The following is a 19019-nucleotide window of genomic DNA, read 5'->3' as shown; positions in this document are numbered from 1 at the left end:
TATACGACATATGCATATGCATTGTGACCTTTAACCACCAGTATAGCTCTGGAAGCAAAATGTTTTCTAAAATGTTCTCACAGGGATAGTTATTTTTTTTCTGACAGGAATGTTTAATTTATCATTCCAACAGAACCTGACCTTTAGTCTAATTGTATTAGTTTAGGAATATGAGATCACACACCATTCAAGAGGGTCAAAGTAGAAATACTGGACAGATCCAAGTTGTGACACAGAACCATTGATTGATTCCATGAAACTCCCTTTAACTAACTGTATAAAAAGCTTTTCTCAGTTCAGTTCCTTCACAACCAATATCTTACTTTGAGCTTCTGCAGAAGAGCAAAGGCAGGTACCACCATGGTAAAGTTTCTACTGCTGGCTTTGGCATTTGGTCTGGCTCATGCTCATGCTGAGGTAAATTCATTTGATCTGTGAACAGGTTTGGTGTTCTTCAACAGCGTATTTATATGGATGTGACGTGTCATTCAGTTTGTCCATGCAAGTCCATATTCATTTCTGACTTTAACTCATATGTACTTTTTCAGTCAGATTTTTCTAAGATGAAATAAACAAAATAAGGAAACTATGGGTTGAATTTCAGAGCTTAAGAGGCCAGCACATGGGTAATTCTAAAAGGTCTCATGTACTAAATGCTATGTAACTTGAGTCATCGTATTACCTTGTGTTATTCTACATCCCTAGAAGCATAATTTTAACTAATAAAGAAAATATTATTGATTTATGTTTCTAGTTATTTCATTTTTTCCAAGGAATGGGATCATAGATTTGATGCCAACTCACATTCTAATGACCTTTGATGTTTTTTCAGATTGATGGAAAATGGGTTACCATTGCCATTGCTGCTGACAATGTGAACAAGGTAAAGGAAGGAGGACCTCTGAGAATCTACCTTCGTGAACTTACTTGTACTGACGCCTGTAATAGATTGGGAGTCACATTTTATATCAAGTAAGCAAATTGTTAACTGTGTGAACTGCGCAGACTATTTAAATTTACAGATTTTAACTGTTAAATTTACAGGCCAATGTTCTGTTTCTGATCATGAACTTGAAGGTATTATTTTCAGAAATGTGATTATGTTATTCCATGATGGATTGGCTCTGGACACCACACAGAAGTTAGATACTGTCTCCAGTTCCTTTACTGTTTCCTTAGAAATTCTCCAGGTTGGAGGCCTGTGCTTAAATCCAATGCTCTAATATTATATACAGAAGATTCCAAGGATATCACTTATATTAATTTAAAAATATGTGTGAGCATTTGGTTCAAACACACACATGTTATGTTATTCAGTCAATGATACCATAAGAAAGTCTTTTACACCCAGCTCAGATAAATCTAATTTGTAAAAAGTACTGTATCTGAGGCTATAGATTCAAAGATTCTCTCTCTGACATTTAGATGATAAGGTTCAGTGAAAGAGTACATAACACCGTAAGAACTTCAAATGCTTTAAATCATTCCTATATTCTAGACACAATTGTAAGATTTAAGTTACAAATAAATCCCTTAAAACACAAGCATATATTTCAATGTACTTGTTATTGTTGGACTAAAACAAGAGAATTAACATATTAAAAATCATACTCAGTGAATACTGAAATCAGATAAGGAAGACATCAAAGCCTTCATGGGATTTGTTAAAATTGACTCAAATAAAATAAGACATGTGCATAATTACAAACAGAATGATATTTTCTAAACAAGAATTAGGAGAAGTAAGGTAAGCTTAGATACTTTTCTTCTAACTCTGTACACTGTTCATCAGGTTCACTGTAATACTTGAAGGTCTTTAATATGAATTCAAAGGTTATAAAGGATAAACCATTGTTTCGCTGTTTAATTTTTTTTAGGGCGAATGGCCAATGTACAAAGACCACAATCATTGGGAATAGACAAGAAGATGGCAAGTATAGAGCACAGTGTAAGTATGGGATTTTGGGAGCTTTTTCTGAACAAAAACATTGTGGGTGTGCACATACAAGCTGACACTTCAGCTACCCATAGGCACATAAATCTAGAACAATTCTGGTTACTTGGAAATTTATCAACCCTTCCAACCAACTGAGATATGGTACAAAGTCAGAGTACATTGCAGGTCTTCTGAAGTTTACATGGAGAAGAACACTATTACCTGAAGGTGTGAGTAATGCTAACAAAATATCTCCAATAGTTTTTTTCATTTAAATTTACTTCTAAATAATATTCAGTGCCTTTTCTTTTATACAGTACCTTGGATTGTTATTGGATAGGTCTGACACTCATTAATAGGTCTCTCTGGCCTCAAACATATTTGCAAACTTTATACCTCAGGCTATGAAGTACTTATATTATAGGCATTTTCTATCAACCTGAATTAATAGAGGATTTAAATTAACAGGATCATTTTCAAGTTTCCCTTTCATATATTTTGTTGAGATCACAACATTTAGATTATTGGATGATAACCTCAATTTTGAAAAGCAGTTAGGGAAAAGTCTATTTAAAAATTTCAGACTGACTCTTTCAATTTTGTAAAAATTGCTAATTTAATGGCAACATTTTTCACCTGAATTGTAACTGGTGGGCCTTTTGGTTTGATCTTAAATGAATGGAGTGCACATTCTTCTGGAAAGTCCATTGTTTTCTAAACTTTACATGGATATTAAAAAATCAGTCTTGTAATTGAAAATGTCCAGATCCCAAAATACTTTTATTTCCTTGTGAACAACTTTTATCATTTAATTAGTGTCAGTAAGTATAGACTTTAGACTTACACACACACACACAGACACACACACACACACACACACACACACACACCTGGAGAGAGATGAAGAGAAAGGTATATGTATATAGAGCATTCACACAGAGAGACAGACCCATATACACTATGAATGTCTAATAAATTTGACATGTTCATTCTTATATCTTTTCCATCAATAGCTGTACAAGATAAAAACTTTTGTGCATATTTCTCATTACTAAGGTCTCTTTTTGAATTTGTATACATTTGTCCACCAGGTATTACCATGGTATGAAACCAAAGATTTTTTACTTTCTAGAAATTGATAAGTGATCTTTTAGATCTGGTTGAAAGGGGAAGGAATATCCACCATAGTAATCCCAAAGGTCTTTACACATAAAATTCAGAGAAAAGGGAAAGTATCTGTACCTAGGATTCATTATCAGGTTTAAAGAATATTATGATGGGATGTGCAAAATTAATTACTATAGGAATATCTTTGCACACATTTGTCATATGAAAGTGAATCAGAGATGATTGATAGAGTTGTGGTAAATATTAGTGTTTAGTCAATGGGTGACATCAAGCAAAGTAGAAAAATGAGGGACACTCATTTTGAAATGTTTCTGTTACTACAGTTGAAGGTGACAACACATTTGGGCCTGTGTATGCAGCACCAGAGTTTACAATCTTTGCCAATCATAATGTGGATAGAACTGGCCAGACAACAAACATGATTTATGTTTATGGTAAGAATGGTAGTGGGCTTTTTTAAAAAATAGTAACAAAATTATCACCCAGTAAATAAGGATTAAGTCAGATACACCCTCCAAGTACAGTATCATGGTATTTCCAAACTCCCATTCACTAAATGACATTCTGATTGGTTTGTGGACGACCTTTTACATTATATTGTAATTTGAGTACCATGGTCATTGAAGACTTGGGGTGATGCGCGATGCCATTGGAAGTGTTTATGTTCATACTTCCTCACAAGAAAAAGGGAACAAATATTTTTTCCAAAGTTTAAATCATTTTGAGTGTCATTTGAAAAGTGTGTACTAAATTGAAACATAAACTCTAGGTTATAGACTTGGAAGAAATCTGAGGATTCCCTTGACAGGCATCCATGACTGTCTAGGGTCATGTTTTTGAAAGTGGGTAGGATTGAGATGAGTGAATTCTCTAGAGAATTTTTTTTATTTATTTTTTGATACGTCATAGAATACTGAAAAATAATGTCATATCACGATTTAGACTTTATTAATTGTGTTCATGGAATTTGGGGAAAATTATTATTGCCTGTATTGACCCACCCAGGATACATGAAATTGGAGCAGTTGGGATACTAAGGAAGCAATGTAATTTCTGAAGAATTCTACTAAACATATCTCTTACATTGTCAATTATACAATACAGGAAAAGGTCAACCTTTGACTCCTGAACAATATGAAAAAATTGAGGAATTTGCTAAGGTCCAGAACATTCCAAAAGAAAACATTCAAGATGTTCTGGCTACAGGTAAACTCAGTGATTATTATTATTGCCATAGCATTTCTAAATGCATAGAGACATATTTATTCATACATGTATATTGATTTATATTCATAAATACATGCATGTATATATATACTTAGTCTTTCTAGTTATCTTTTTATCTATCTCTCTATCTATCTAGTCAGTAAGATTTCTGATTCAGTATAAATTTAGTCATATGCAATCTTTCAGTTGCTATTTCCAGAAATAATCCATGGGGAGCTGTTCTAATATTCATATGAGAACATTTATGTTACTCCTTAACCCATACATGTTCTTTTACAGATATTTGTCCTAAATAATCACCATCTTTAGGTGAGTAGAAATAAAAGCATTGACTAACCATCTGATATTTCGATAGATTTGTGCTTATTACATAAAAAATAGAAATAAGTATGTTTCGAAGGAAAAAATTAACTCTAAATTAGGCAAAATTAAGTTAGAATTTTATTTGTCTTTTAAAGCTGAATATCTAGAGTTACAGAAATGAATGCTAGAATATTTTTATTTATAAATCAGTATGAAGGACTTTTATCTTGTCCAGAATTGCTAGCATTTTTATATTGAGAAATATTCCATCAAGAGAATGTAGCTTGTATTTGAAAAATTTTTCTTTCTTTATGATTGTGGACTATTATTTGTCACAGTTTTGTACATGTATTATTTGTAAAATCATGATGATGTTTTCAGTTTATTCTTTTAAACTTCTCAATATAAATTTTCATGCATGTCACAGAATGTCATTATTCTCTGGTGAATATACTCCTATAGAATCCCAAGTGCAAGGTATTGGTGACTTCTAGGAAAGGAACTGTTTATGTAGAATCCATTCTCTATACTCTGTATTGTTATATTTAAGTTTGCATTCATATATTCTCAAGGACAAAAATTTTCCTGTTCAATCATGTTTTAATTTTTTATTTCATGTCTGCACGGATGACAACAGGATGAGAATTATGCATCACATTCTTTTGACCATGGAATCAGTATCACATACAAATCACCATTTCTTTTTAAATAAATTTCCCCCTCACCTGTGAAGTCTGGATAAAACATACCAAATTACTGACTTCCTTTTTCTTTCCCTTATATGATCTGTGATTTCTTCTTACTTTTTGAATGCTTAAGTAAAATGTTTCAAAAAGCAATAAAGATGTTTTGTAAAGGATCTCACCCAAAAATATATATTGTTCACTAAGCTAATTAAAATAATCACTCTGATGTAACAACTGTTATCTGTATTACTAAAATCTATTGGAATAATTAGAAATGTCACAGTTACTGGGGAAGGATGGGCACAGGCACTACAGAAGTGAATTGTATGTTGTGCTTCATATTTACTTTTAGCTGAAAATTATGGTTTGTGGTTGAATGATCCTTATACACTAAAAGATTGCACAGAACAAAATTTTGGGGTGTATCCCCACATTCCACATTATTTAAAAGAGAGGATGAAATATGTTTTCAAAAGTTCATCTGAGAAGATTTTCTTTTGTTAAATGACTTCAGTAAGCAAATGAATCAGGATATGCTTAAAAGGTGTACATATGTATGAGTCATTCTCATTGGAGAATAAATTCCTGAGAATGATCTTCCAGTACCAAGTCCTGCAAATATGCATATGTTTATTACAATTTTCTCTTTGTTTAACAATGATTTTTTAGAGTATAGTTTTCTATCAAAATAGGGAAGGCAGATGCAATCTTCTTTGTGGGCTTCTAACAGGGAAAAAGAAAAGATATTAGACATAGCTGTTACGTTCAAATCTCCTAAAGTCTAAATATATAACAAAATCAAATTACATTCTATATTTATAAGAAACATACTTGAATATTAAACAATGATGTCGGATGGAGGCCACTTGTTGGTGCCTGGCTGCTCAGCCCCCGAAATAATCACACAGAAACTATATTATTTAAACCACTGCTTGACCCAGTAACTCTAATTTCTTATTTTCTAACTCTTACATTTTAATTTAACTCATCTCCATTAATCTGTGCATCACCATGAGATCGTAGCCTACCAGGAGAGTTTCAGTACATCTGTCTCTGCAGCAACTACATGCCTTCTCTCTGACTATGCCCTTCTTTCTCGTAGCACTCAGGCTAGCTTTCCATGCCTATGTATGTTCTGCCCTGCTATAGGTCCAAAGCATTTTCTTTATTAATCAATGGTACAAAGGGAAATCCCACATCACCTCCCCTTTTCTGTTTAAATACAAAGGAAGGATTTAACTTTAACATAGTAAAATTTCATATAACACAAGTGTCAAGCAGGAATTATAGTTACAATAGTTATATCTATTTGAACTTTTATCATAACTAACATAAACTATAACTGTCTACTCCTCAACTGTCTAATCTTCATCAAAGATTCCAAAATGATATAATATTACCTAAGTAAACAGAAAGTACATTGGAAGCAACTTCCAAAACTCCAGGATTGACAGAGGCATCTTGCTGCCAGGACAATAACTCAAAGTTCTTCTTTACATTTGGGGCATCCATCTTCAGCCTACAGACCCATAGTATCCAGCAGACTATTCCATGAAGCAGAAAATTTCAAAGACAGTTCCGCCTATATTGGCAGTTTTTTTGTCCCTTTCTTCTGTGTCCTACAGAATATCTGGCAGACTCGTTCTTGTAGAAGGAACCCCACAGGATCATCTCACCTTCATGCAAATTCAGCAGTCATTTTTCTGTGGGTTCTGCATGTCCAGTTCATCAAGCAATCCATGCAAGAGCAGTTTCTTGTCCAAATGGCTAACAAATTCCATAAGGAACCTCTTTGATGCCCATCTTCCTCTTGAAGTAGTTGGTGCTGTCAAGAGCAGGTGTATATCATTGACATGAAAAGTATTAAGTTCTTAAAACATTTTAAATGTCATATTCTTAAGGTCTCTGAAATATTTAAAGAATATCTATCTAACTGAAATATATCTTTAAATTTAGAAAACCTAACTAACATGACAACAAGCTAGACTATAATTCTTAATTATGCATTATATTTTTAAATGAGCTGCACAAACATAATATCTTAGTCAAGAGCAGAAATATATATATATATATATATATATATATATATATATATATATATATATATATATATACACCAAGATCCATACCGAAACAAATCTCTATAGCATATCTCCCCTTAAATGTAAAAGAACACTTATAAACAATATTTGGGAATATGGGCATAGTTATTCTCCAAACTGATTCTTGCTGTTTATTGGGAAAAGTAATTTTTGAGGGTTGTTCAAAGTAACCTTTCAGGTAGTTTTGGTCCAACAAGCCATATTAGTCTGAGTATAATCCACGGGTTCTCATTCTCTGTGGAAATAAAAGAAGAACTTCCTTTCTAAAGCAACATATCCTTAGAGTCAAATTTTTAATTCAAGATACCTTTGAAATACATATGCTGGCTTATCTTAGCAGTCCCCAGAATTAAATGTCTCTATGCAGTCAAAAAATTTAAAGATAACACAATAATAAACATAAACCAGACTCTCTGTGAATTTTCCATTTTACATGGCTTTTTTCACTATTACTTTTTCTACAAGTTTAATATTTATTTTATTATCTTTACTCCTATGACTATCTGTACTCTGTCTCTTTAAAGACTTTGTTTTTTTATAAACCATTTATTTCCTTTTATACCTATTTCTTCTTTGTCCACAGTCTATGTACATTTATACAACACTGTGACACATTTAGAGGTCCTTTATGTCTGAATCTGTCCACTGTGTCTGTAATTCTTTACTGTCCAGAAGCACTTCTTAAAATGCTAAGCCCTTCTTATGAACTTAAGTGGCCACATTACTAGGGGAAATATGGCACTGCCTGCTTGTCCCACCCAGTCCAGCATTGTAACATTGAGGGCCGGCTTGCCCCGAAGAAAATCACCCAGAGGACACCATAAGATTATAAACTGATTGGCCCATTAGCTCAGGCTTCTTATTAGCTCTTGTAGCTTATATTAACTCATAATTCTTATCTATGTTAGCCACATGGCTCAGTACCTTTCACAGCAGCATAAGTCACATGTTGCTTCTTCTGTCGTCTGGGCTGGACTGGAGGAATGGGTTTCCTTCTTCCCAGAATACTACTTTTCTCCTTTCCCTGCCTCTAATTTTTGTCTGGTTGACCCGCCTATACTTCCTGCTTGGCCAATCAGCATTTATTTAAAATATGATTGACAGAATACAGACAATTCTCCCGCACCACATCATGATGAAGTTGTTTGCTGTCTCTGAGAGCCATGCTCATAACCCCATGTCTAGTCACACAAATAGTCTATGTTGCCATTAAGCAAGTTGCAGCAGTCTGCTCACAGACCCTATTCAAATGCTCTGTAGCTGCACCTCCAGAGAGAGTTAGAAGTTCTGCTAGCAGCATGACCCTGAAAGCTGACATTTAAAAACTGCCACGTTTCTTTTCTGCTACTGCTGAGTCAGTAAAACCTCTATTAAAGGACCTGCACAATGCCACCAGCAAAATGCTGGCTACCAAGAAACCATGCTTAACTATGTTCTTTTGTGTCTAGGATTCTGTTCCAAGCTTTCTCTGGTTTTATGTGGATTTTAGTTGACCAAGTTGGGACCAATTTGTTGGATGGAGGACACTTGTTGGTTTCTGTCAGAGCCCATGGGCCCCAACAGAGAAAACTATTTTCCCTAACTCTGGACCAGTATGGACAGGGGGAGAAATAACCAGACACAGCTTACACCATCAACACGGAAGAACATCTCAAGGTTCTCTCCATCCTGAAGATCTACCCACGTTTATTACATCAAACATCTCTTATCCCTCAAGTAACCCAAGGTGGATACCTCATTAATATTCTCTTTCCAGAGGACATGGGTCTAGGGAAACACCTCCAACTTAGTCATCAGTTTTGGCAAACACCTATCCCCAGGCGATCTACATTTTTAACAAAGGCGAAAGGAGCAGTACATTCTGGCTATTGTTAGAGAAGTGACAGCCTGTCTTCGGGTCTAAGTGACCACCTCTGGCAGGGTCTATGACTTCAGAGCCTGGTTGCCACACTATATAGAAATATGGGCCTATAATCCACTCTCTTATTAAATTTTAATAACCCCTGTGCTTCTGCAACAGAACAGATGGGTTTCGCCTGGCTTGGACAAAGCCTTCTTCCTATTACCCAAATGTTCCTGTCTTTGAAAAGTGGCATTTGTTGTATGCGAGTTTTCCTGTCTTAGGCATCTGGGGAGGAGAAGCTTTAAACCTGTCATTGACTGTCAACCTCTGTAAAGAAAAGAAATTAGTGGACAGAAATATACTTTTCAGGCCCTGTGTATCATAGCCATATCTTTTGTCATGATATATTATAATGTTTAATGAATAATTATGCTCCCAAAGGCTATGATCTCCTATTGTAAAGGAGAAATAGAATCGCCCAAGTTGAAAATGTTTCTTCCACTGGTTCAGAGCATCAATTAGATCTAACATTCTCAGCATATGCATCAGCTCTCAACATTCACTGTCACAACCTCTCTATCAGTAATTGCCAATAGCTTTGAGTCACAATCATAATTTTTCCAAATTATTGGTCAATACCAAATCTCCAATTATGTTTTTTCATATCATAATCTCATATTTAGTTGGTCAGTGTCAACTCTCCAATTCTTATTAATTTCATATTCTTTTCTTTCATTACTTATGTATTTAACATCACTGGTCAATACCAGATCTTTTTTCCATCACCTAATATGCAGTTGTAAATATCAGGTCATTACCGTTAAGAGTATAATACCATTTGCTGTTATTAAATCCCATTTCCAGTCTCTGTGCAGCTGTAAAACCCTTAGTCTACCCCTTGTTAAGTGAAGAGGGGTTTTAGTCATTCTTTATTTTGAATCTTTCTTTCCCTGAGGGGAAAGTTTAGATCTTAGTTCTTAGGTTTAATATTTTATTCAAAATAATTTCTGTGTCCCTGAAACTGACAACACTCAAATGCTCAGTTTGTATCTTAGTTTTAAAGCAACAGGTTTCAAACCACAGCCAGCTGCAGACACCATAGTCTGCTTGTCTCAGCAGGATTTCTTTGTCCGAAGTCTCTGGAGGTCAAATGCCACCCTGCAGCAATGCTAGTCGGCAGCTGCAGGTCCAGATCAGGCTCCTCTCTGTGAGGGCTGGGAAAGCTGGATTACTGGTTCCTCCTGGAACTCTTCTTATTCCTTTTCTCCTGCTGGGCAGTTGTCAGCTAAGCTGTCCTCAGGTCAGTTGTCCTTCTGCTGAATGCACCGAATCAGTTACTCTGGAAGCCATCTGGCTTGATTTTCATCCTGTGACAAAGCACAAACGTGCCCTTGACCCCATATTAGGATGGAATCAGGCCCTTTCCATATTCCAGTGCAAGAGTTCTTCCACCTTGCTTTAGTAAATGTGGTTTTTGTACCATTATGCCACAATCTGTCCTCTGCTGATTGCTCATGAACATCATTATTTAGAAAGTTTAGCATGAACGATGCATGATTTAATGCATTGTGTGGCGTCTGAGGATACAATTCCCTGTCTTTATTTTTTGAAGTTGTGTTTTCAAGGAGCTATGTGCATGCTCCACAATTCCTTGTCCTTGAGGATTATATGGAATAGCGGTCTTATGTATGATATCCCATTGAGTACAAAATCTTTGAAAAGATTTGTTAACATACCTGGACCCATTGTCTATCTTTATTACCTTTGGGGTACCCATGCATGAAAAGCATTTCAAGCAATGAGTTATTACATGTTTGGCAGCCTCCCCAGTTTGTGCTGTGGCCATAATGAATCCTGAATATGTTTCAATTGTCAATTGTCACATATCTCAATTTTCCAAACTCAGTAATATGGGTAATATCTATCTGCCATATACGGTTAGGAAGCAGTCCTCGGGGATTTACCCCCAAATGAGGCAAAGATAAATATTGTGGGAATCTTTCACATTACTTAACAATTTGATGATCAGCTTCTCTGGTCATCTTAAATTTCATTCTTAAACTTAATCTGTTTAGATGGTGCAAAGCATATGCCTGCTGTGCAAGTTCAATCTGAGATAGAGCAACTATTTTTGTAAGTTCATCAGCTAGAGCATTACCACCAGCTTATGGACCAGGAAGACTTGAATGTGCTTTGCTATGTCCCATAAAACATAGTAATTTTCTGCATTGTATGGCTTCCTGAATCTGCTGAAACAATGTCTTAATTTGTTCATTGTTAGTTCCTATACATGATACTGTTTCCAAGATTTGCAATGCATCATAAATATACTGGCTGTCAGTATATAGATTAAAAGCATTATTAGAAAAATTCTTAATTAGAGCCACTGCTCACAGCTCAACTATTTGAGCTGAAGCTGGTTCTGTCTGTACCATGTGTCCTTCGCCATTGACTATGTAAGCAGCTCTTCCAATAAATGAGCCATCAGTGAAAGTCAACAAAGCATCCTTTAAGGGATTCTTTGCTACTGTTTTAAAAAAAAATGAATGAATGCTGTTGAGTAAACTGCAGTAACTGGTCAGCTGGGAAAAAATTATTAATCTGGTCTTGAAATTGAGCAAATGCGATTGTCCAAGAATCATTAACTTAAAATTATTAATCAATTTATTGTTTAGTATAAGAAAACATTGATCATATTCAATTCTCTGTAAAACTATCTCCTAGATTTCATCTTGCTATTTTGTATTAGATAAGGTATTGCTTTAAATTACGAGTTTAATATCTTAACTGGCAAAAATGAAAAGATATTGCTATAAAAGGCATAGTTTTTATATAAAACTGTAGTAAAATAAGTTTTGTACTTCATACACTTGCTATAGCTGAATCATAATTAATATGCTGTACTTGTTAATTATTATATCAACAATTGATCTTTACCTGTTGATCTATAATTCATCTGATTGAGTACGTGTCTGGCAACTTCTATTTGCTCTCTACTGGAAATTGAATCATTGCTCCCTTTAAGAATTTTACTAGTAGCTCAAGGTCTCCTATAAGAATCTTACGACTAAGACCTTAACCATTGAATATCTAATTAAAACTTTGTAAATTATCCTTCTCTTATGTTGTAAGTCTGCCTAGCTGATAAGAAAATGGAAAAGAAAGCATATTTAACTAATGATCCTGGCCTAATTAGACATCAACATGTAGAAGAATGAAGAAATCCATATTTATCTCTATGCACAAAACCGAAATCCAAATGAATCAAAGACCTCAACATAAATCCAACAATACTGAACTTCATAGAAGAAAAATTAGAAGTATACTTGAATGCACTGGCATATCTCAAACACACACTCAGTGGCATAAACATTGAGAGAAACAACTAATATATCAGATCTCCTAAACTGAGAAGCTTCTGTATAGCAAAGGACATAATCAACAAGATATAAATAATATCAGGCTATATAATTGGAAAAATATCTTTACTAACGATTAATCCACTTAAAAAATATATGAAGAACTCAGGAAATTGGTCACCAAAGGAACAATTAATCCAATATAAATATATGTAACTGACCTAAACTGAAAATTCTCAAAAAAAGAACTTAAAATGACTGAAAAACATTCAAAAATGCTCAAACATAACACCCTTAACCTTTAGAGAAATGTAAATCAAAACAACTCTGAAGTTCCATAGTATCCCTGTAAGAATGAACAAGATTAAAACTACTGCTCACAATTTATGCATAAGAGAATGTGGGGTAAAAAAGAAAACTCCACTGCTGGAAGTTAAAACCCTGAGGAAGTCATCTCTGACAGCTGCTGGTGATGTTAAATCCTGTCCTTGAGCATTCTTTCCCTGTCTATCAGCTCTTAAAATTTCCTCAATCATTTCAACTCTTTTTACTATTATCTTTTGTAAAGCCTGAGTCCCCTGGCCTGTAGACTGAACTTTCTGTCTCTTCTGATTTCTATCCTCCCACCAGGTCCCACAGACATTTAGCTCCAAAGAAAAACACACAGAGATCTACATACATTATAAACTGATTGCCCGCTTAGCTCAGGATTTTTATTAACTTTTATAACCTATATTAGCCCATTATTCTTATCTATGTTAGCCACATGGCTCTGTACCTTTTCAACAGGGCAGATCTCATCCTGTTTCTTCAGTGTGTGGACAGAACTGGGGAAGAATGGACTTCCTCCTTCCCAGAATTCTCCTATTCTCATTGCCCCACCTCTACCTCCTATCTGGTTGTCCTGCCTATACTTTCTTCCTGGCTACTGGCCAATCAGCATTTATGTAAAACTTAATTGAAAGAATACAGAATTGTTCTATATCATTGACCTGTATATATTGCTAATGATTTCACAGATGTCTCTCGCATTTGGTCCTCATTCTGCACATGTGATTCCAAGGTCTGAAGTTTTTTCTTTAATGATAACACCTCGTCTTTGAACGTTATTTGGATAGTGTGCAGAATGACATACTGAAGAGATACTCTATCTGCTAACCTATCATAACTTTTTAAAAAATTGTAAATGTGAAATTCATCTGTATAAATTCTTTCAAGTAATTTCTCAGAACCTTTGACATGGATTCAATTTTGTTGGTGCCTTTTCAATTGTATTAATTTTTTCAGGTAACTTTTGATTTTTGATGGTATTAATCCTGTTAACAAGCTGTACATTCTTAGTCTGTAAAGATGGTATCATTTCTAAAAGTGCCTCATTCTTGGCTCTGTTATCAAGTAATTTTCTCATGGGTATAATATGAAGAAAAACACTGTGTCCCAGTATTCAATAAATGGATGTATCATCATAATCATATAAGCCTTGGAAAATACAGTTCATAGTACTAGAAAAAAATTACAAAAAGTTTCAATGTTAATGTAATTTACCATATTTATTTATTTATGAGATCTGGGAAATTGTTCTAGGTGTAATAATTTTTATTGACCAGCAGATATCTGGTTGCAGAGTGGTGACTAACTGCAATGCAACAGGTGGCAACAGGAATGGTCCTGAGTCACTTTAGTTTCCTGCTTTGGTACTGGTTAAATGTGAGAAATATGCTTTGCTTGACGAATTAAAAGCAATTAAATCAATTCCGGACACGGAGCAAGAAGCCCAGAACTCACAGGCAGGAAGCACAAACCAGAAGCTGCACAAAAGAAACCATGAGGCAAGGAATGCAGAAGTAGGGGAGGAGGATGTTCACGAGCTTTGGAAATTTTCAAGTTGCTACACACAGTTAGCTCTGCTGTGGTGGGTTCTTTGATTGTTTTTTGTTTTTTTTTTAAAAAAAATCTGCTTAGTAAATATAAGCCAAGCAGTCATGGTTGGGAGACTTTCTGGGTTGTGGACTGGTTAGGCCTTCTGGTCATCCACCTCTTAGGTGTGGAGTCCGAATCCACATGGGCACTGGATGAAGAAGGATGCTTAAAAGAAATCCCATCCTAGCTCAGAATTAAGAATAATAGAAGGTTATTTATTTAGGGGTAGACTCACAGATCACAATTCTCTGCTGGAATGAGGAACAGTAACCAAATCCCACAGCCAGAAACGTGGTCGCCTACGTGATTTACATCGGCATAATATTAAAAGAGGCCAAGCCAAAGTGTGTGGGTAGCTTGAAGGCTGCTGGTGGTAGGAATTCCTGCAGCAGCCTTTATAGTGATCTTCTTTTTATCTCATTAGTCTAAAGAACCCAACTTAGTGGAAAGTGTTGCTTGCAGTCATTCTACAGCACCCATCCTTATGGAATGTGTCACATGTACTCAATTTATAGAACCCATCTTTATGGAAGGTTTCACCTCTGTTTTATAAAGAGTTTTGATATATTCACATCGAATCTTTATTTAGCTTACTTTGTGATTTATTGTGTACATGGCATCGAGTTAATAAATACAAGGACAGTTTTCACCCAAATGTGTGGTGCCCAAATATTGCTAGAATAAACTACTTAGTGTTAGACTAACGAAGATTATTTAGTCATTTTTTTTTCCAAAATACCTTCTTGCTTCCTGTGGAACATTACCCTGTTGACCATGGTGGTTTCAGAGATACACGCAAAACTGTGCTACATATGTAGATCCTGTCTCAAATTTTTTTATCATTTTAGTTTCATGGGAGATGCCTCATTCAAAAGTGTTTTTAGTGTAAACCTTTAGATCTAATTTCATTGCCATGTTCTATATAATGTGCTGTATGTGGGTTATATACTTGTTTTTTTTTGAGGTGAGAAAATGATAAAAAGAGGATCTCTGGGCTAAACTAAGATATTTGAGATGCTTCGGTGCAAGGAAATAGCATGTCTGAAAAAGCAGATGAATGGCTCCTGAGAATTGACATAAAAGGATGAAATTTGAGGATTCCTGAGTGATGTGGGAAGTTCTACTGTATATGTGTTGATTTTATTGGTTAATTTGAATAAAGCTAATTTTGGCTAATGAATTAACAGAGTACAGCAAGGTAGGAAATCTAAACAGAGATGTAGAGGGAGAGAGAGTGTAGGCAGAGTTGGAGAGAAACCATGTAGCCACCACAGGAGACAGAGGCCTTGATGGGAGCTCACTGAGAAATTTCCAATAGGCTACGGCCTTGTGATAATGCAGAGATTAATGAAGACAGGTTAGTTTAGGGTATAAGAGATAGCTAAATATATACTTAAGGCATTGACCAAACAGTATTGCAAATAATATAATTTCTGTGTGATTATTTTGGGGTCAGAGTAGTTGTGAACGAAGGAACAGCCTCTGTCAATACCTAAGCTTGCCCTACATGTGAAAGCCACTTAAGCCCAATTTTGATAGGGGGTTGATTTTAAAAAGTTGTATGTCTTGGGAAAAAGGAGAGAAAACTTGGTCAGTTGACTTTGTTGTCTAAAACTCACTGTCTCTGGCAAATTTCAATTTCCCTTTTTAAATTTTTGCTGGCAAAATTAAATTAAAATTTCCTTTTGAAACACTTTATGTATGCAGTTCTACCTGAAAATGCTGCCAAGTTACCTTGATAGAATGCTGGATACCTCCCCTAGAAGTGCTGATTAACAAATTAACATTTAGCATACTGTGAAAATTTCCTACATGCAATCAGGATGTACAAATTCAATTGAGAGTTGTTGAATCCCAGCTATTAGAAGAGTCACTATTGTATTATTGAGGATACATTGACAGGTCTTGTCTAATAGCGATGAGTAAAATCACAGCACAGCTCCTCCACCAATGACTCAAGAACACAGCAAAAGAGTGGTGCAGAAGTTTCTTAGGGTTAGAAAATAAGGATAAAGGCTGTCAAACAATGTCTCCTAGAAATAGCTGTATAGTAAACACTGGGAAAATAACAATATCAATGGACATGTTAACATGGAGAAAAATAAAGTTTACAACTTCCCATCCATGGTTATAAACTACTGGTGACTAAGGATGGCTAAGAGAAGGAGAATTAGTCAACCTGGTCTACAGAGTGAGTTTCAGGAAATGTTCTAAGCTACATAGAAAAATCCTGTCTTAAAAAACAAAAATAAAAAAACAAAACACCAAAAGACAAAATCAAAATAAACAAATCAATAACCAAACCAAATCAAAAAACAAATATCATATTGTTTGCTATGCTATCACAGATCATCCCTGGACACTTCCCTCAACCCCAGTAGACTTCTGGTGCTCAGGAGCAGGCCACACTAACCATGAGTAACCTGCTTGCCAATAGAACATCACCCATCTCTGGTTTATGTCCTGCTCCAGGCCTTGGTTATCCCTACTAGTCCCTGGCCCTGCTGCTGGGCCTTGCCCTCAACTTTAGAGGACTTAAGCCACTCAGAAGTAGGTCACAACATCCAGAACCAATTGGTGCATAGTCCAACTGTTATCAGAGAGTCTTCTCCCAGCAACTATGGAAACAGATGCAGATACCCACAGGCAAACATTCTCCAGGTTCAGCCTGGAGAATTCTGCAGGAGAAAGGAGGAAAGACTGTAGGACACAATGGTGTCAAGGTGTGAAAATCCACAGAAATATCAAACCTGGGCTCTTGGGTTTAAGAGAGGCTGAAATGATAACCAAGGAGCCTTATGGGACCTCTGCATATATGTTACACTTGTGTTACTTGGTCATAATATGAGCCTCGTATCAGTGAAAACAGGTGATGTCTCTAACTCTGTTGCCTAATTTTGGGACCCATTTCTTCTGCAGGATTGACTCATCTAACGTTGCTGATGGTGGGGTAGTCTGGTCACAGTGCAGCTTGATATACCTTGACTGACTGATATCCATGGCCTGTATCTGAGCAGAACAAATGGAGGGGTAGTGGATAGTGCAATGGGAAGAAAAAAGAGATAAGGGGAGGGGTTAGGAAAAGGGGAGGGACATGACAAGAAGATTAGGTTAGGATTTAAATATCACAAAAAAGGAATCACAAGTACATTATTCTTGGTATTTTCACTCACTGAACTTGTAATTCATAGTTATTTTATGAGCTGACTCCTGTAAACTGCATAAAAATATATCTTTTAGGTTCCTTGCTGTTGAGATTCATATAAAACGTGATAAAAAATATGAGGGAATTTGAAAGAATTGGAGCATCATTGTATTCTATTTTATTTAATTTTTATTGTTCTTTTTTTCCTTATTTATTTATTTAAAGAATTTCCAATTCCTCCCCTCCGCCTAATACCCTCCCGCTCCCCCCACTCACTCTCCCCCTCCCTCACCATTCCCAAGAGCAGTCAGGGTTTCCTGCCCTGTGGGAAATCCAAGCTTCTCCCCCCTCCCTCCAGGCCTCCAGGTCCAGGAAGATGAGCATCCAAACAGGCCAGGATCTCAAAAAGTCAGTCCATTCAGACGAAACAAGACCCAGTGCCATTGTCAATGGCTTCTCAGTCAGCCCCCATTTCAGTCACATTCAGAGAATCTGGATTGATCACATGCTCGTTCAGTCCCAGTCCAGCTGGCCTTGGTGAGCTCTCATTCGATCAGTCCCTTGTATCAGTGGGTGAATGCACCCTTGGCGGTCGTGACTTCCTTTTTCATGTTCCCCCTCCTTCTGCTCTGCAATTGAACGCTGGGAGCTAGGTCCAGTGCTCCAATGTGGGTCTCCATCTCAATCTCCATTCATCGTCGGATGAAGGCCCCCTCTGATTTAGCTTACCTCACTCAGTAAAGCGTTTTCTATTTCCATCCATTTGCATGCAAAATTCAAGATGTCATTGTTTTTTACTGCTGAGTAAAACTCTAATGCATTCCATACCTTTTTTAACCATTCTTCTATTGAGGGGCACCTAGGTTGTTTCCATGTTCTGGCTATTACAAAGAGTGCAGCTATGAACATAGTTGAACAAATACTTTTGTAGTATGATAGGGCATCTCTTGGGTACCTTCCCAAGAGTGGAATTGCTGGGTCCTGAGGGAGGTTGTCGACAAAGGAGCTAAAAGTATATAATGGAAGAAAGAAAGCATCTTTAACAAACGGTGCTGGCATAACTGGATGTCAACCTGTAGAAGAATGAAAGTAGATCCATATCTATCACCAAGCACGAAACTCAAGTCCAAATGGATTAAAGACCTCAATATAAATTTGACCACATTTAACCTGATAGAAGAGAAAGTGGGAAGTAGTCTGTAATACATGGTCACAGGAGACCACTTCCTAGGTAGAACCCCAGTAGCACAGACAATAAGAGAATCAATGAATAAATGGGACCTCCTGAAACTGAGAAGCTTCTGGAAAGCAAAGGACACTGTCATTAAGACCAAAAGGCAACCTACAGATTGGGAGAAGATCTTCACCAA

General features: G+C 36.0%; 1 protein-coding gene across 5 annotated transcripts; it reads left to right on the top strand.

Moving 5' to 3' along the window:
* Positions 1 to 261: 261 nt before the first annotated feature.
* On the top strand, positions 262 to 17804 carry LOC125407720 (odorant-binding protein-like). Of its 5 annotated transcripts, none has more exons than XM_087902613.1 (7): positions 262 to 417; positions 833 to 972; positions 1878 to 1948; positions 3388 to 3498; positions 4169 to 4270; positions 4571 to 4600; positions 17424 to 17804. In XM_087902613.1, the coding sequence occupies exons 1-6, from the start codon at positions 361 to 363 to the stop codon at positions 4585 to 4587; spliced, it is 498 nt and encodes a 165-aa protein (XP_087758739.1). In that variant the 5' UTR covers positions 262 to 360; the 3' UTR covers positions 4588 to 4600; positions 17424 to 17804. The 5 variants fall into 5 exon arrangements, with proteins under 5 accessions (XP_087758739.1, XP_087758738.1, XP_087758740.1 ...); XM_087902612.1 differs by lacking the exon at positions 17424 to 17804 and adding an exon at positions 15469 to 15684; XM_087902614.1 differs by lacking the exon at positions 17424 to 17804 and adding an exon at positions 8831 to 14053.
* Positions 17805 to 19019: the final 1215 nt, after the last annotated feature.

Source organism: Myodes glareolus, chromosome X (assembly GCF_982192425.1).
Source record: "Myodes glareolus chromosome X, mMyoGla1.1, whole genome shotgun sequence".
Lineage (NCBI taxonomy): Eukaryota > Metazoa > Chordata > Mammalia > Rodentia > Cricetidae > Myodes > Myodes glareolus.
Note: the sequence above shows the minus strand (reverse complement) of the source record. Positions and strands in the feature narration are given on the sequence as shown.